Source organism: Frieseomelitta varia, unplaced genomic scaffold (genome assembly GCF_011392965.1).
Source record: "Frieseomelitta varia isolate USP_RPSP 00005682 unplaced genomic scaffold, Fvar_1.2 scaffold_316, whole genome shotgun sequence".
Lineage (NCBI taxonomy): Eukaryota > Metazoa > Arthropoda > Insecta > Hymenoptera > Apidae > Frieseomelitta > Frieseomelitta varia.
Genome location: NW_025110053.1, coordinates 51441 through 70639, shown reverse-complemented (window position 1 = coordinate 70639; position 19199 = coordinate 51441). Strand labels below are relative to the sequence as shown.

At 37.7% G+C, this 19199-nt stretch overlaps 1 protein-coding gene across 3 annotated transcripts; it reads left to right on the top strand.

Annotated features, from left to right (window-relative positions):
• The first annotated feature begins 10072 nt into the window (after positions 1-10072).
• Positions 10073-19011, top strand: LOC122529956 (RING finger protein 44). 3 transcript variants are annotated; one of them, XM_043656523.1, is made up of 9 exons: positions 10073-11041; positions 14166-14367; positions 14443-14530; positions 15214-15305; positions 15384-15977; positions 16718-16918; positions 17027-17325; positions 17595-17898; positions 17999-19011. In XM_043656523.1, the coding sequence occupies exons 1-9, from the start codon at positions 10806-10808 to the stop codon at positions 18071-18073; spliced, it is 2091 nt and encodes a 696-aa protein (XP_043512458.1). In that variant the 5' UTR covers positions 10073-10805; the 3' UTR covers positions 18074-19011. The 3 variants fall into 3 exon arrangements, with proteins under 3 accessions (XP_043512458.1, XP_043512459.1, XP_043512460.1); XM_043656524.1 differs by having other exon boundaries at positions 10079-11041; positions 15214-15299; XM_043656525.1 differs by lacking the exon at positions 10073-11041 and adding an exon at positions 11583-11730.
• Positions 19012-19199: the final 188 nt, after the last annotated feature.

The window sequence follows — 19199 nt, the reverse complement described above, 5'->3', positions numbered from 1 at the left end:
CAGTTGCCGAAACCCTCTTGCGCTGGAATGACGTGCCACGCATGTCGAGAATTTTTTATCTCAAAATTGCTATATTTTCTCAGCTTTAAGTATATTTAAGTATAATTCAAACAAAACGAATAATAAATTTATTACTTCTCAGTAATTTCTATCCAGTAATATACCGGCGAGTTCGAAAAGAAAGCGACGAATTATTGTATACGGTTCGGTCACTCGTTACGGTCCGCAATCAATTGCCAGCGCAACGTGGTTAACCTCTTGCCACGCACATTGAGAATTTTTTATCCCAAAATTACAATATCTTCTCAGTTTTAAGTATATTTAAGTATAACTCAAGTAAAACAAATAAATTTATTACTTCTCAGTAATTTCTATCCAGTAATATACCGACGAGTTCGAAAAGAAAGCAACAAATTACTTTATACAGTTTGTGGCCACTCGTTATGGTCCGCAATCAGCTGCCAGCGCCAGTGGTTAACCTCTTGCCACGCACGTCGAGAATTTTTTGTTCCAAAATTGCAATATTTTCTCAGTTTTATATAGTATATTTAAGTATAACTCGAGCAAAACAAATAAATTTATTACTTCTCAATAATTTCTATCCAGTAATATTATACCGACGAGTTCAAAAAGAAAGCGACAAATTATTGTATACGGTTCGGTCGCTCGTTATGGTCCGCAATCAGTTGCCACAACGCAAGTGGTTGAACAGTCGAGACCCAAAAGATTAAATTTTAGCGGCAACTCGATACTTGAATCTGTCTGTCGCTGAAAACAAAAGAACGTAGAATTTACGTTGGCAAATCGAAAACGACATTTATTTAGAACCACGTGTGCTCGCGAACGAAATTTTGTAAAAAAAAAAAAAAAAAAATAATAATACCTGAACCTTCGATTAAAAGGTAAAATCCATCAGAGTTTCACGGAGTGTGTCGTAGTGGTGGTTCTTCGGGTGGCTCGTGACCCCGTTCAGGCCAGCTTTTGATGATCATACACAGCCGTCCAGGAACGGTGCACGCGTTTCTCGCCGCGACTCCTTCGTCCTCGTCTCAGACGTTTTTTGCGTCTCGAGAGAGCCGCTACCACGGCAAAGGATTTTAAAGGTAAACAGGTTTCTCGTGGTAGACGTGCGCATCGCCACATCACCAGGAGGTTCTGGCCTCTCTCGGTCAGATCCACCAGGCACACATCGTCCGTGTGTATGTGCGTAACCTGTCTCTCGAAAGTCACTGGCTGCCAAGACACACTTCTTCCCTCTTTGTCCCTGTCGTTTTTAATATTAGCGTATTTTTGCTTGTTGATTAATCGATCATTAATTGGGCTTGCAGTTTCCAAATAATTTACAAATAATTTACAAATAATTTAATAATTTACAATTTAATTAATAATTTACAAATAATTTAAGTTGCAGATAGAGATCAATCCGACTTGCGTGATGCGAAAAAAAGTCAGGCTTAATTATTAAACTTTTGCATTTCAACATCATTCTCTTCTATATGATTTATATATATATACCGTTTATATAACGCTGTTGTTCTTTCTCATTTTAAATCAAAGATCCAAAAACTACTCTTTAAATTCACTCATCTTTGGCCAAAAACACGCGAATTTTCGCTCGTGAAGCTGTTTAAGGACAAACAATGGTATCGTGGTTAAATGTTTCGCCTTGGCTCGTCTTTTTTTTTTTTTTTTTGAATTAAAAAATTCCTTAAAAAGTTCGAGTGAAACGTCGTTCCATTATTATTCACACATTACGTGAGACGAAAGTGTGAAATGTGTCACCTTGTTGTTGCATCCTCGAACGAATCGAAATGTTCAACAAAATGAACTGCAATTTCACAGATTCGGGCTCCAACGTTGAAAAACTTCGAACAATTCGAAATTGACAATTTCACATTTATTATAACATTATTTCACATTTAAATAACGTGAATCTCGAGAGATGTGTGATCGTTGAATATTAAATTACCGTTTTTTGCCATGGTATCGAGGAAAATTATTGCTCAAAGGGCCCAAGACTCTGGATCACGATGAAAAATTCGTGGAAATTGAATAAGCACCGAAGTGGTTGAACGTGGAAGGTTACATCCTTTGTTCGAAAGCGTGAACGTCGCCGTGTCCCTCCTCGTCCGACGAAAATGGACCTCTCCGACATCGCGCCCGGGTACAAAGCCATCGAGACTTATTGTTGCGTCAAAGAGACGTATTAGACGTTAAGTAGCGTTTAATAGCACCTGTTACGTTAGCTTCGCCCGTTGCCTTACCTCTGTTAATGATACACAGTAAGGCATAGTAAATATCCCAGCATATGGTACATTTGTACTAACTGCTCACTACAGGTGCACGCGCACCGTTATCCCTTAAAGAAACGAGACGCATAATCGTTGGCGTAACACGAAAAGGAAAATATAAAACAGGGTGGGTAATTAAATTCAATTGAAAATAACATAATGAAATAAATCCAACGAAATAACGTAATTAAGTAATACAGAATTAAATAGTGAATCGTGCAGTAATATATATAATAATGTATGTATACTTATATATTACAATATATTAATATAATAAATAATAAAGGAATATATATATATTTTTTATTATTTATTTATTTATTTATTTATTATTTATTATATTAATATATTGTAATATATTATATTATTGTGGAATTTTAAAAAAAATAACAAACATATATTATATATAATAAATGCAGTTGTACGAAATTAAAGAGATGTGAAATTTAAAAAAATAACATATATTATATATAATAAATGCAGTTGTACGAATTTAAATAGATGTGGAATTTTTCATGGGATTTTCATGTAAAATATTATTTAGAGATTATAGAGAGTTTTAATTTCAAAAAAAAAAAAAAAAAAAAAAAATACAGAGTGATACGAATATACGCATAAATGGAAGTATTAAACAAAAAAGTATAGCAGTCTTTTTTGTAAAATAAATTCTTTTCTCTCACGTTCATTTTCTGAAAGAAGTGGGAATTAATTAGCTTCAACAATTTGTAATGTAATTTAGAATAATTTTAGAATAATTTATAAATACAGGATGTTGTTATACTTATTTCTACATTGTCGGTTTCGTTCGAGTTAATAGCAAAGGACCCTTTGTATGAAATTGTTCTTCTTTCGTGCGTAGAATTAATAATCATTTTCGCGGGTCACAGTTTGGATTAATTGTTATCAGGAGGGAGTAATTAATATTCGGTTGCTCGACTTATGTTAGTAAGACTCGGGCGATCGCATGAAAATTGTACGTCGCTCGCTATCTTTTATTAGATACTCTTATCTCCCCACACGTGACATACGGCGTTCATATTCACCTGGTGCCGCTGTGCAAATCATCTAGTTTCTCGACGGTGGTTACTAAAAATTCTACACGGCCACCTGACCGACAGATTGCTTCATTATTAATTCATAGCCTAACACATTGGCAACCTTGTCCGGTTAGGTGGTGGTGGTATCGCTTTCAATTACAATATTTCTTTAAACACTCCACTTTTGAAGTTTTCTTCGACCGAGTACCGCCGAGAAAACTTTCATGAAATTTATTTGCTGATCGATCATAGTAGAGTAGTGTTCAAACAATTGTTTTTTCAGTAAGTAATACTACAATTAACTACGAATTATTTAAAGACAGACGTGGCAATTCGTTTGAATTTTAACGTTTGAAATTTCGTCGTTAGAAATTCTCGGAAAAAAAAAACACGATTCTTTATTTAACAATGCGTGAAAGTTTCTTTCTGCGACTGTCTGTCCGAACGTTTGACCGAATTTGTTTCTTTCTTAATGTAATAGTACTTGAGACAAGTACGTGAGATTTACACGCATTACACTTCGCCGTCATGTTGCGTAGCATGAATTTTACCATCGTCTAGTCAATGTTGACACAAATTCCACCATCGTGTAATCAAGCAATCGTTAGCCATCGCGGCTTTACCCCGCCCGCTCGCATGGGAAAGGTTCCACGAACGTTAATTCACCGTCCTTCAAGAGAACATCTGTCCACGAGCCCCAAGAGAACGAAAAAAAATGCCACACGTCCAAGCAAATTATCTTTCCGTACCAATTTCATTAAAACACTTAACTTCGCGACTTTTGTTTCTTTTTTTTAGAAAAAAAAGTATATTTTAAAATTTTAGTCTAAAAGAATGTCTAAGTTTCAATCCAATCCTCTGCATTCTCAGATTTTAATAGGAACTTCTCTCAGAATCCTCAATAGAGAACTGAAATTTTGAATGGTATCTGAGAGAAAGAGGTAAAGATCAACTTTTTATTTTATTTTTTTTTATATGCGGGTTTAGAGTCGCATCGACTACGAGGTGTTTAGCGACGTGCTGGAATTTTCTCTTTATATCTATTTTATATCTATTATAATTTATAATAGATATATTAATATATATAATTTATAATATAATAAATTATATATATAATTTATAATATAATAAATTATATATATTATAATATATATAATTTATAATTTATAATAGATATATTATAATATATATAATTTATAATTTATAATCGATATAATACATATAATTTATAATTTATAATCGATATAATATATATAATTCATAATTTATAATAGATATATTATAATATATATAATTTATAATTTATAATAGATATATTATAATATATATAATTTATAATTTATAATAGATATATTATAATATATATAATTTATAATTTATAATAGATATATTATAATATATATAATTTATAATTTATAATAGATATATATTATAATTTTCTCTGGTCTAGTAGTTGGGTCTTCTTTAGGTAGTTGATAACGTTTTTTTTTTTGTTGTTTCTGGTAGGTTAGAGCAGTGTTTCGGTTTGATCCGTATTTACTTCTTAGGTTTCGGTATTTTCTGCGTTCATGTGGCAGGTGTTGGGTGGTGGTTTGTTGGTTGCAGGTGTTGCAAAAAAAAAGGTGGTTCTGTTTTGCTTAGGGAGGTATTCGTGCGTGATCTTGGAGTGTCCGATTCCGAAGTCCAGTCATAGCTATCCTTTCTTTTCTGCTTGTATTGTTGTTTGTGGTATTTTTTGGTAGAAACGGTGTGCTATGTCGAGTGTTTTCGTTCTATTTGTCGTAGTCCAAATTCTGTTCCATTCTTCTCTTTCAGCTTTGGTCGTTGAAGCTAGCAGGTCTTGGTGTGCGATTGGGAGATCAACTTTTATTTTCGACTTGTAGGATTTTTGACGACACGCGCAGATTTTGCGTCGAAAACTTTTCGAGCCTGTTGTTGTGTTCGATTTCAAATATGAGAATTTTGAACAGAAGCTTTGGAACTGCCTTCGAACCACGAATTTAAGAGAAATGCAAATACATATAAAGAGTGGCCACCAAATGGTCACTGAAAGACCGAATGATATATAAAATAAAAATAACTTTCACGGACACGTGTTTTTTTTTTAATTTTTTACTATTTTATTTTGGAAATATAATTAATGGATTTTTTTTTCAAAAATACCCTTTTTCAAACCCTTCAGTCTTTCAGTGGCCACCCTGTATATTGTATTTTTTTGTAGGCGTAGAAACAAATTTCTATTTAAATTCCTTTAGTAATTTAATTCGTAGATATTTGAGAATTGACAAATTTTAATCACCAAAGACCCCAACCCAGGTCTTGGACGAGAAATTTCATCTCTGCCATCCATCGTTGAGAATCTTTTTATAGAACCGGGAGGGTCCCAGTGGGAGGAATGGCGTATCCTTGTCCAGGTCGAAAATTCGTTACAATCGCAGGCTTATTTCCAGCCGGGGCCATGTATGTTTTTTTTCGTTCGTTTTCTCGACCGCGCCGGGGCCGTGGCCTGCACAAAAGCAGAGAGAGAGAGAGAGAGAGAGAGAGAGAGAGAGGGGTTGGCCCAAAGCAACGGGGCCTGGATATTCCGGTTCACTTAATCGTTTCTTCGGACTTCGTGGTCTGGACCCAAGTCTCGCTCTCCTCTCTCTCTCTATCTCTCTCTCTCTCTCTCTCTCTCTCTCTCTCTCTCTCTCTCTCTCTCTCTCTCTCTCTCTCTCTCTGGTTNTCTCTCTCTCTCTCTCTCTCTCTCTCTCTCTCTCTCTCTCTCTCTCTCTCTCTCTCTCTCTCTCTCTCTCTCTCTCTCTGGTTCCTCGTGAGGAGACGAGAAAACGAAAAGGAAAAAAAAACGACGGTAGTGCACCATGGTTACACAAAGGGACCAGAAAATGGGTACCTCTCAGTCAGCGCTACAAGACGACGCCATCATCCGAATTGTCTCTTCGTCTCATGAAATATTTTTTTTTTTTCTTTTTTTCCAACGAGAGGAAACGCCCCTCGCCACTTCATTGCAATCCTCGAGTCACAATCCGTTTTGTCACTTAGAGTTTTATTAACCTCTTGCGCCTAGCGAAGACTGGTTTTGCGGACCGTAACGAGCGACCAAAACCGTGTACAACAATTCGTCTTCTTTTTTGAATTCATCGGAAATTACTGAGAAGTTAATAAATTTATTATTTGTCCCGCCTGGGTTATACTTCGATATACTTAAAGACTGAGAAAATATTGCAATTTTGGGCCAAATATTTTCATTCCAGCGCAAGAGGCTAATATTTCGTTTCTTTCGATTGCGCGGGTATACAGGGCGCTCCAAAAATTGTGTGTCGATTGGTTTAGGTTAGGTACGAACGATTTTTGTATACGTATATTTTTGAATACACAATACGTAGAAAAATTATATTTTTCTTTTCATTACGTAGAAAAATTATATTTTTCTTTTCATTGCGTAGAAAAATTATATTTTTCTTTTCATTACGTAGAAAAATTATATTTTTCTCTCCGTTCACATCGATAGAATATCGTCATAGACATATATCGTCACGTGCCTCTAAATATATTATTTCTCCTCTAAATTTATTATTTCACATCTTAGTTCTCGATGAGTTGTCGCAGAATCGATCCACGCCTGTTAATTTATCGTGCATCCTCTGTACAATGCTTCTCTTTCTCTCTTGCTTTCTCGCATCGTTCCATTTTGTTCTTCCTCCTCTTTCAATTTCCACTGCTTCTCACGACCTTAGCTGAAAAAATAGTTGAACGAAAGACACGGTGAAGTCTTCTTAAGGTTTAAGGAAACTTAATTACTGTAACACCGTTGCGTAGCTTTGTATGCTCGATGAATTTTTGTCACTGTCTCTGTTTTCCGTGTGCTCCTCCTGTAGTTTTTCACGCTTGAACGTCGGAACGTGGCTCGCGTGTTGACGACCCATCGAAGAGGAGCGATTCCGGGACGAGTACGTTTTTTCCTTCGGAAACGTATGCTCTGGCTGATTGAATTGAACACGACAGGAGAGAACGAGAGAAGAGGATGTCTCGCGGTCTCAAAGGAGGCAATGACTTGGTCGTTTAACGCATCTGGATCTGTCGTAATTTTAACGATCTGTGAATCTACAGGGTGTTTCAAAATACGACACACATTGAGATATACATACATACTCTTTTCTTAACTTGCGAACAAAATTCTCCTTTTTGTTTTTCTTCTTTGTTTAAATAAATTTCTTTTTTTTAATTTAGAGAGAAGGACGCGATGTGACTGAAATTTAACGCTTAAATTTTATTTGTTTATTTATCATTTGGTTAAATGGACGAAAGAGTTAAAAAGCACAACAGAGGCATCTTTCTCGTGGAATAGCAACCCGTTCAACTGTCACGTGAAATAAATCTGATGGGATCTTGAAACGATATTATCGAATTGAATTGAAACAAGAATGGAAGTGCGTTTCGTGATACATTATATATTTGTTTTTAACTTAAAATTACTTGGAACCGTGTAGACGAATTATTCCACGGAATAACTTTGCATTAAATTATGCACGGCATAGCGTTGATTCCACGTTGAAAGATATAGATCACGACTTCAAAAAAAAAAAAAAATAATACTCTTCCATCGGAGAAACAAGGTAGAGGTGAGATTTTAAAACACCCTGTACAACATCAAACGAGCAGTACAATTTCATTCGTGCATCGCTAGAGCAAACGAAACGGTTAACGAAATTAAAATTCAAGTTTTCCCAATGATTATCGATATTCATTTTTCACGTCGAATACCGAAAGTCTTTCTACTTTCTCTGTCTCGTTTTCTTCCTCTTACTTTTTCTCCTTTTTTTTTTTTTTTTTTTTTTTTTCCTTTCACGACGACGCGTGCGCGGAAACGAGCAATAAAATCGACGGCCAATGATTTCATAAATATCGCCGCGGAATTATTAAGCGCCGGTTCGCTCCTTTTCGCGAGCAACGATGACGATATCGCCGAACGTTTTGCTAACGGCGAGCGAGAGAAACGAGAGTATTATTATTATTTTTTTTTTTCTTTCTTTCGTACGAAGAAAAAGAGATTCGAACGAAATGAAAGAGTGAAGTAAAAGTCGAGTCGAGAGAGCAAGGATAAGAGAGAGAGACAGAAATAATTTTTTATCTTTATCCATATTACGTAAAGGCACGTTCTCTGGGCCCAGGAACGAAATTTAGCTGGCCAGGATTTCAAATGAACAAAAGCTTGTAACAAAGTTTATAAACACGAACGAAGCTTTGCGCTATATATAAATAAATTTTCGACTTTCGTTAAAAAGGATCGAGAAGATCGAAGATCGATCGTGTTAAAATGAAAAAAAAGAGAGAGAAAAAAAGAAGGCAAATTTATAGTTTCACAAGCGTAAAGAGAAAAATTATTTCATCCACTATATTTATTGCTTTGCCTCGTTGTATTTGATATACCTCGTGCGTTCAGAACAATTCGGATATTCGATACTCGAGTGAAACAGCATTGGAACTGATTTTTATTCTCGAAAAAGGCCAATCAAACTTTGCAAGTGACTTTTTCTCATTCGACGATTATGAAAACGAGATTGTCATCACTCTTTTGATTTCTACTCTGAATTTTCATCGAAAATGTAACTGCAAAGAATCCTTCTTGTGAAGAACTAACTAATGCATCATTATCGTTCTTAGATCACCGAGCCCGCTAAATTTCGTGCATGGGCCCACTAGGTGGTGGGGCAGATATTTGAAAATGTGAAAATGCATCCGAACTCGTCGCCACCAACAGCTTTCGTTGGCCAGAAGAAGCATGCGAATGTTCACACGAACTTTGCCAATACCAAGCACGAAAACGATACGAGACATTTCGAAATAGAAATCGCTGATTCTGTCGTTAATTATCATTGAATTATCTATTTCAGTCGAGATCGTAGTTCTTTAACGAAACAATTACATATTCATTTCGTCTGTATAATTATATACAGGGTATTTCGTAACCTGTGGGAGCTGATTGTACGCCTAAAAATAATGGGAAAAATTCATATAAATATATGTCCCATTTGTCTTCGTTCATGAGATGTAATGAATTCTCTGTTTTAATTAATCTTTTACAAAAGATGCTTGAAATGACCACTCTTGCATTTGAAAGACAAGCCTGCACGCGTCTTGTCATTCATCTGGTTACTCTCTCTATCATTCCTGGTGTTTCTCGAATTNATATATAATTTTTTATTCTTCTGTATATATATATATATATATATATATATATATATATATATATATATAATTGTTAATATGTACTACTGCATGGTATGTTTGTTTCTAAAACACGCTCTCTGTTCTTATTATCAGCTGTTACTACTTGGTACGTGACCAAAAGTCATCCGCGATATTATCTATGCACATTTCGATCACGTCACCGCTTGTTCCTCCTCAGACATGCTACTGAAAATTATACTTTTTTTCTTCTTCTTTTGTAATCTCACGTCTTTCTTCTCGGAAAGAAAACGCGTTTAACATCTCGCGCCGCACGTCGAGAATCTGTCGACGCAGAAAATTGCAATACTTTCTCAGTTTTAAGTATATCGATGTATAACCCAGGCGATACAAACAATAAATTTATTACGTCTTAGTAACTTCTGTCCAGTGACATATACCGCGATGAATTCAAAAAAGATGACGAATTGTTGTATACGGGTTTGGTCACTCGTTATGGTCCGCGATACCAGTTACTAGCGCAAGAGGTTAAGACAGGAGAAATTAGCGCGATATTTGTTCTCTTTATTTTCGTTGAGATAGAGAGAAGGAAAAATTACGAAGGAAAAACAAAAAAAAAAGATACACTTGCCGCGAGAGATGAAAAGTAACGGGGCACGCGGGATCGGTGGCGTCGTCCCTGGCGTTTCGAGCAGCAACTCGAACATGGCGGCGAGCTCGGATGTTCTTTCGACATTTCGAAAGAACGGCGCGCGCGAGGTGAAAATCGCCTCTCGTCGTCGATCATCTATCGCCTCTTCCTCGCCGTGTGTGTGTGTGTGTGTGTGTGTGCGTGCGTAACGTTCGAATATCTCGCCAGGTTCTCTCTCGATAGCCGGCGTCGGAGGAGTTAACGCGGGGCGTGCACACGTTTTCAAACTGAAGGGGGCCAGAAACGTGTACGAGGTCTCGGGTGAAAAACGCAAGGCGAGAGGTTAGAGCCTCCTCCGCCTTGCCTTGCCTTGCCTTGCCTTGCCTTGCCTTGCCTTGCCTTGCCTTGTCGTGTCCTCCCGTTTCAACCACGAAAACGAAACCAGCAGACAGACAGAGAGAGAGAGAGTGAGAGAGTGAGAGAGAGAGAGCGAGCGAGCGAGAAAAAAAAAGAGGTGGAGCGATACCGAGTGGCTGCCGTTGTAAAAGAGAGAAAACGAGAAAGAGGAGAAAAAGAGTGGCGAAAAACGGAGGGAGATAGAGGGAACGAAAGGGTAGAATAATAGGATCGAAACGAGACAGAGCAAAGGGGGAGAGAATGAACGGCCCCGGGAGTCATCAGCATCGCGGCTTGGGCATGCAGGGACGTTTCAGGGCCGTAGTAACTGCTGGCACTCCGGCAGGGCCCCACTCTCGACCCTCAGCACCGCCTCACGCACGCGGTGGATGGCACCCTCATAGCCAGCACCCTCAACACGCCCAGATACCTCAGCAATACACCGGCAACAAGGAATACCCGTATCGACAATGTCCACCGCCACGCTTCCATAATGGGTATACCATTGCAGTAACGAAACTTGCGGCGCACCTTCAGTGCGACTATATATCCGTCTTTTGCGTTGCAAATTCTTTTTGTTCTTTTTTCTTTTTTCTATTTCAATACCGTTCTTTCCTTTTCACTTTACGTTTTTACTTGAACCTTTACGTTTGCGAAAAAATTGCTTCATGGCCTGTTCTTGAAGTTTTCTGACAAAGTAGTCTTTTCGTGTGAACGTCTTTCCACTCGTTGCTATTGGGCTGTGCCATTATAAAATAGCGCGGAAACTAAAAAAAAGTTCGATATACTCTCTTACTCCAACAATTTGCTCTCTTCGAGCAATTTGAAATTTCGCGGGTTCGTCTCGACGGTGACTTGCGAGATTCTCGAAATTATTGTTTTAGGATTAACACCGTATCGATCGATACAACTCGTCCGTATGAAAAGTAGTCGATTCACCGTCGCGTAATCGAGCGAATAATTAATAGCCTTTTTTTCTCGTTCTCGTAATATCATTACGCAATCGTCGTTCGTAACTCACGTCGAGAATTACGTGTATCACGCATCGAATGTAATTCTTGAAAAGGTCGTTCGATTGATGTATCTAGTTAAGAGTCGAACGTTCTCGCATTTACCAACATGGACGATCGGTATGGAAGGGAGTGATGGTCGCGAAAGTGTTCCTCGCACGCGTTCGCCCTGGCAAGTACGTGTTTAATTTCCAGAGTAACCGACATTGAAGAGTCGGCGATTCTAATCGACGATAATAAACGCGTGCTCTCGGCTCTTGTCCTCGAGTTACGACGCTGCGGACGCGCGCATCCGCGATGCATTTTCGTTTTCGTGTGCACGTTTTTAACGCTCGTCAGCCCGCGTTCGGGACGTTCGTTTCACCTTTTTCCCCCCTTCGATTTTATCGAGCTTCGAGCTATACCGGCCTTTTTGGGTTTTAGGTTAGGTCACTGTGATTAACGTTTCGCGAGTTGAGAGAACACGATATTTGTCGAAATTCTCGCGTACACACGCTCCATGGATCATGCGGCACATAGACGCGCGTGTGCACGCAAAATCTGCAGATGTCGGCTTCGGATGATTTATAATTCCGTTCCCAGACTGATACACGCGTAATCACGTTGCGCGTATTTGGTAAAGGGGAGTATTCAAAGACACTTAGAAAATTGCAAATTATTCCAACAGTGACAAAGCTTGTTATTTTTAGTGTTTGAACATGCGTCAAAGGAAGGATTAAAAACTCTTCATTTCTCTCACAAACGACAACGACGACATTTATATTCCGCCGAATAAGTATAACTATAATCTCTACCTGCGGATATTTTAAAATTATCAATCCTTCTTGTGGATGTGTGATGTCTTCACATTCTTGTAATAAGCCGGTGACGTATAACCACGACACACATTTACGCAATTAAACACACTTGTAGATACATCGTACAATCTATTTCCGGTCGGTGTGACATCTCTGCAAAATTCAGATTACGCGAGTTTTGCGAGGTTAGGCTGCTGCTGGTAATGCTGCACGAGACACACCGTGTACAGCACGCGACCTTGAAGTTACTACATTACAAATCGTCAACGATCTTTAGCGTTCGTTAACAGAGTACTACAGTAACTATGATTCTTTTTTTATCCGTATCGTAACGAATGTTCTTGTTCTTGTTTGCGATTATCGTTTCTTCTTGATATTCCTCGTCCCTGTTTTCTCTGTACTTTTCTTTCACGCTGTGTTTACACCGTTACCTTCGCTGTTCAGCATGTCACCGAATAACAGCCATCTTTCGAACGATGATTTGCTTGAAGAGCGACACAATTTCAATAATTGAAAATAACTCGTCTACCTTTGTAATTACAGATCCGAAAATGAATTCGAATGGAACGTTCTTTATGAGCTGTTTCGTTAATAACCATTTTTAATAACAGTTCGTTTCTGCGAATGTACCTCAGAGGCGATAATACGGTTCTTTGTATTATTTTTCGTATAATCACGTTGTCGCGTGTTTTCTGCATTATCTCGTCGAGGAACTTTTTGCCACGTTTTCACGACAGATTCGTCCTATGCTATCGCCATTTTATTGATATCGTGCACGATGTTCGTGTAAACATGCCCGTAACGTGGAATTTATTCAGCTGCGCATCAGCTAGTAATAATATTATTGCCATTTCACATCTAGTCGAGCGAACGTCGCTTTTTCACGAGTCGATAAACGGCATTAACATTGGAACAACCGACGACTAAAATGTAAAGCTTATCTACAAAAAAAAAAGAAAAAAAAATTATGTACAAAAAAAAAAAAAGAAAAAATACGCAATGTCATTTCAATATCGAATCTTTATTCATACGATTTTATGAAAATTAAATGAAAATTTTATGAAAATGTATGAATTGTATGAAAATTCATTCGAAGCCTCGAAAATGTAAATTTAATATTCTTTATTAAACAAAAAAAAAAGTTGCTATTAATTAATTCCAGTGTTAAGACTGACACATTAGGTTTTTTTTATGGTAGAAAAATTTTCATGATTAATATTATATTAATTCGCTGTATGTGTTATCGAATCGTTTCATTAATTCCATGCGTGTTAATTATTCAATAGATCGAACGCGCATGAATTTCAAAACATCGTACCCGAGGAGGGAAAAATCATCTCCGAACGCGTATATCGATGTTACGATGAAAGGTACTTGTGATTCTAGAGCCACGGGAATTTCTATAGAATCATTAATATAATATATAATAATATTTAATATATAATACAATATATAATATGTTATATAATATATAATAATATAATATTATAATTTTTATAGAATTATTGGAACGGTTGCTGCTAAACTTTCACTTGCAATCCTCAAAAATTTTTACTTTCAAATTTCCAAATTAAATGTAACATTTTTGTTCTATTCTGTTCTAACAAATTTTGATTATAATTTATTATATGTTTATCTTTGACATAAAATTCTATAGAGGTACAACAAAAGTTCCTCAGAATCCAGTATGCAAATTCCAGTATGGAAAAATATGCCAAATATCTGGGATCACACATCGGTTTCATGATAACGTCGATATTCGTCATCCTATTTCACCCTTGATGTGGTCGTTAATAATTTCTGCACGTATTTAGGGATTGTCCTGGCGTCGGTACGTCTTCCGGGCCAAACGGCAAGGAAGTTTCGTATCACGGGAACGTAGGTGGGTCTAGCGTGGGGTACAAGCCGCCCCCGCAGCACAGCCCACAGTCAAGAGGTCCACCGGCGCATTTCCCACAGGAATCCGTGGGCCTACCGGCTAATTCTCCGCCTTTGCACATCAACATCTGCGGCCAAGTAAGTGCCTCCTTCTCTCTGCCATCTGATAATATCTGTATTGTTTTCTTTCTTAAAAGAAACATATGCTCGCAGGAGAACACGATGCGCGGCCCATTATTGAATATGAGTCCAGGTCTCGGAGCTAGTGGCGTTGACATGGAATATCGTAGGAATTCTCAAGGTATCCTGAGACTTTTGACATAGTATATATACGTATAATATATATATATATATATATATATATATATTATACATATGCATAAAACTATACATATAGTATTATTATACATATGCATAAAATTATACATATAGTATTATTATACATACAGTATTATATGCATAAAATTATACATATAGTATTATTATACATATGCATAAAATTATACATATAGTATTATTATACATATGCATAAAATTATACATACATACAATATTATTATACATATGCCTAAAGTTATTATACATATACACGTGTACATATATAGCATATACATGACCAGTATGCATCAGTATATATATATAGTAAATATCGACACATGTTGATATTTAGTACATTTAACTTCCATGCATTCTTTTTAAATTTTTTAGTTATCTTACTATTTTATCGACGCAGTTATTCATGTTCTTATGATTCACAGTTGGAAACAAATGGAATTTAAGCAAAAATTTAATTCTGCTTTGTCACGTTATGTACATATTACGTCATTTAACCTCTCGTAAATGCATAGATATCGGCCGCAGTCTATGTTGCAGTGCAAAATTAAAAATGGAATAATATTTTTTAGAGTTTTCCATATAATCGCCAAGTGTTTTACATACACACATAATCGTGTGAGATTATTTCATTTCGTATCTTCGTTTTAGCCACAAACCAGCTACCTCTGAGTCCTGTGCAGATCCAGCCATCGCCGCCATATTACAGACAGGCTAGTCAAGACGATGGTAGAAAGGTATATGTCTGTACTCTGTATATTTTAACAAAAATCTCTGCCTGAACCTTCCGTCCACCATTCCGTTGTCGATGATATTTTTAGAGCGAGTCACCGTCGAGGAAACGTCGCCGAATATCCCGCAACGGTGCAGTCCCTGGAATAGAAGTTCGCGAAACAACGCCACCGTCGCCTACGCCGCCATTGCACACGACTCCTCCGCCATGGGAATACTCAACCGCGCCTCAGAGACGGTCACCCCGGAATCACATGTCGACACGGGGCAGCCCGACTATCCGAAATCGTTATCAACGTTACACGGACTCGTTCGGCCTCACCTATCCTCCGTTTGTGCCTGGTCATACTCCTCACCCGCCCATTCACAACTCCCACCACGGGATCCATAGTTCTCATCACAATATCCACAATTCGCATCACAGTCTGCATAATTCGCACCACAATATGCATAACGCGCATCAGACGCATCCCCATCATCCGCCGGGCACCGGGCATCACCCGGCGCAAGGGGCGAACGGCCCTGTGGTTGTAGACGTTGGCCAAGTCGGTGTTTCCGGATTGGGGGTTGCCGTTAGCGGGGAACCGCTCTGGCATCCTCAGGCGACAGGTTACAGGATTCCATGCCAGCTGCACGGTATATACACACCGACTGGGGCGCATCCATTCGCACACTCGTGTCAGGTAAATGGGCATTCTTTTGCGAGGCTCAGACTATTCTTTCTTCCTTCCTTTTTATTATTATTATTACTATTATTAGTCTAGAAGACTATTCTTCTTTCTTTTCTTTTTATTGTTATTATTATTGTCTTTTTACTTTTACTATTACTATTATATTCAAGAATTAATTAAATTGTTGTCCATTCTTTCCTACAATATAATTTTCATGACTCGAACAATGAAAATTTTGTAACAATGTGTCATCTATTATTATTATGTAATAGTCTAGAAGACTATTCTTCTTTCTTTTCTTTTTATTGTTATTATTGTCTTTTTATATATAATACTTTCCTATATATAATACTTTCATGACTTGAACAATGAAAATTTTGTAACAATGTGTCATTTATTATTATTATGTAATAGTCTAGAAGATTATTCTTCTTTCTTTTCTTTTTATCGTTATTATTATTGTCTTTTTATTTTTACTATTACTATTATATTCAAGAATTAATTTTGTTGTCCATTCTTTCCTACAATATATATATATAATATTTTCATGACTTGAACAATGAAAATTTTGTAACAATGTGTCATCTATTGTTCTCATATGACAAATCTATTTTCACCTATTTCCTATATTTAAGTTTTTAAAGTAGTTGATAACAAAGTTACAAAAATCAATATCGTTGAAATGCCCGACATAACGTGCGTGTATGTTTAACCGTAAGAGCAAATGAGAAAACAACTTGTACTTTGCCCAGGTCACCCATCATCACAGCCACTATTCAGCGGCTCATCCGACCCATCCGGGCCATAGCCTGGTCGGTTCGATAGTTGGCGCAGCATCCAGAGGTTATCCTACGCCAACCGGAGGCCCCGTAGCAGCTCTTCATCACGCTCACGCGCCTCCGCCACCCGTCCATACTACTCATTACACTGCGCATCATCAACTCTCCCAGCAGGTATGATTTTCCAGTTGGAAATTATTATGCACACGCCGTCTTATGTCTCACTTTCAAGAGAGAGTATTTATCTAATGTTCTTTTTTTTTTTTTTTTTTACTGTTACAGCGAGAAGTTGAATTAGAATTGATAGAGTCCCATCATCATCACAGAGTGGGAGCTGCAGCCGGTGCCCCATTACCATTACCACATTCGTATTCACCGCCTGCTCTCACCCAAGTTACCACTCCTACTCCTACTCCTATATTCTTATCGGAAACTAGGAACAGTCAATTGGAAATGATTCAGACCAGAACCCGGCGCACAGCGTCTAACGTTCACACGCTCAGACGATCAAGGTCGAGTAGATGGAGAGGCACGCCTCCAATACCACCGACCACTTATTCAGGATTTCTGTTGCATTTCTTGTAAGTATCAGTTCTTGTCGTTGCAACGACTAAGTTGTCGTTGTCTATGACTATGCTGGCTTCGTTGATGCTAAATGTAAAATATTTTACTTTTGTTATAAATATAAAATACAGCGTGTACAGAGTGTGTACCAGTAAGATAAAATACAGAGTAAAAACTGCTAGCAGAAGAGAATTACAGACTTCGGAAAAAAAAAAAATCTCTAGACATTCTGATTTAATCTCGCTTATATATTACGACTTGTTTCATTTGATTCTGCAATTCACAGTGCAATGCTCAGCAACCCACCGTTATCTCCATACAGTCAGGCGGAACTGTCCTCGCCGGACTCGGCAACCGAAAACTATGAGGCCTTGCTATCATTGGCGGAAAGATTGGGAGAGGCTAAGCCACGAGGATTGACCCGGGCCGAGGTGGAACAGCTACCCTCGTACAAGTTCAACGCGGAAACGCATCAGGGCGATCAAACGAACTGCGTGGTCTGCATGTGCGACTTCGAGGCTTTGCAATCGTTGCGTGTACTGCCGTGTTCGCACGAGTTCCACTCCAAGTGCATCGACAAATGGCTCAAGGTAAGTTTAACGAGAATAATTTTGGTGACGTTTGCAGTGGATGATCGGTGGATCCATTACGTGTTACTAACGACGGTCTCTGTTAATTTTCTGGTTACAGTCGAATCGAACATGCCCGATATGTCGCGGTGATGCCGGAGAATACTTTGGGAACAGCGGGACCGGTAGCGACTGACGCCAAGCCGCTCAAGTACACTAGCGCCAACTGTCACGGGTCTCAGGGACGCTGCTCGGCTCAGAGCTTCCAGCGATCACATTGCTGGTTTGTGCAAATTTGTGTTAGCAAGCAATTTCACACCTTTTCTCTGACCGAGCCGTGTCAATGTCAAATCGCCTTGACTTCGCAAAAGAGGAGAGAGAGGATCGGGAGTGAGCGAGAAATGAAAAGCAGTGGAATTAAAATGGAAAAAAAAAGAAAAAAAAGAAAAAAAAGGGGGGAAAGAACACAGTAAAATCAGGGTATGATGTTCAGGGTGTTTGCTGTCGAGAAAAGGACCACACACATACACACACACTCACATTCTCACACACACACACAGGCAATAAAGGTACACGATTTAAAATTACAGCATGCAACAAGTTTTTACACAAGATGAACATTAACATTTCTGCGTTTATTCCACTGTCATTTTTCCTTTTTTTTTCTTTTTTTTTTCGGGGAATAGAGAGGTCGAAGAAAGAGGGAGAGAGGGAGATTTGAAAATGAGTGTAATAACGTGTGTTAATGAGCAAATCAACCCAGATTGAAAGAAACGGAGAGAGAGAGAGAGAGAGAATGTGAGAGGGAGAGAAAGTTCCAGTGATTTGTTAAAAAGCTATATTAAAAGCATTTCACGTCAGGGTCAAAGTCTGTGACTCAATGTATTCGTTTTGTTTCATCGATACATTTTCGAATTTAACTATATCATGTTTAACGCTCGTTTGTTGTTTTCTTTCTTTTTCGTGTTGCTACTCCGTCAAAGTATCGGATATCCATTATGTATATAATATTACTTATACGATAACGCAAAAAGCTATCATCGCTACTTTCCATTAACGTTCCAGTTTTTATTACTATTATTATTAATTATTATTACTACTATTATTATTATTATTAATTATTATTACTACTACCATTATAATTGTCTTTTTAATTCTACGAATTGTACATAACATATACTCGCATAAACGCGGTCCTATTACGATTAATATACATACACGCGTACGGCAATATCGGCCGATCTGATTTTTGTATAAGCAATCACTTTTTTTTCATTTTTAATGTTTTTCTTTTTTTTTTTTTTTTTTTTTTTTTTTTTTTT

Excerpts from the sequence above, each read along its gene's own strand:
- LOC122529956 (XM_043656523.1), top strand. The coding sequence starts at position 10,806 with ATGAACGGCCCCGGGAGTCATCAGCATCGCGGCTTGGGCATGCAGGGA. Across the intron at positions 11,042-14,165 it reads CCGCCACGCTTCCATAATGG|GGATTGTCCTGGCGTCGGTA; the intron begins GTATACCATTGC and ends GCACGTATTTAG. Across the intron at positions 15,306-15,383 it reads ACGATGGTAGAAAGGTATAT|AGCGAGTCACCGTCGAGGAA; the intron begins GTCTGTACTCTG and ends TGATATTTTTAG.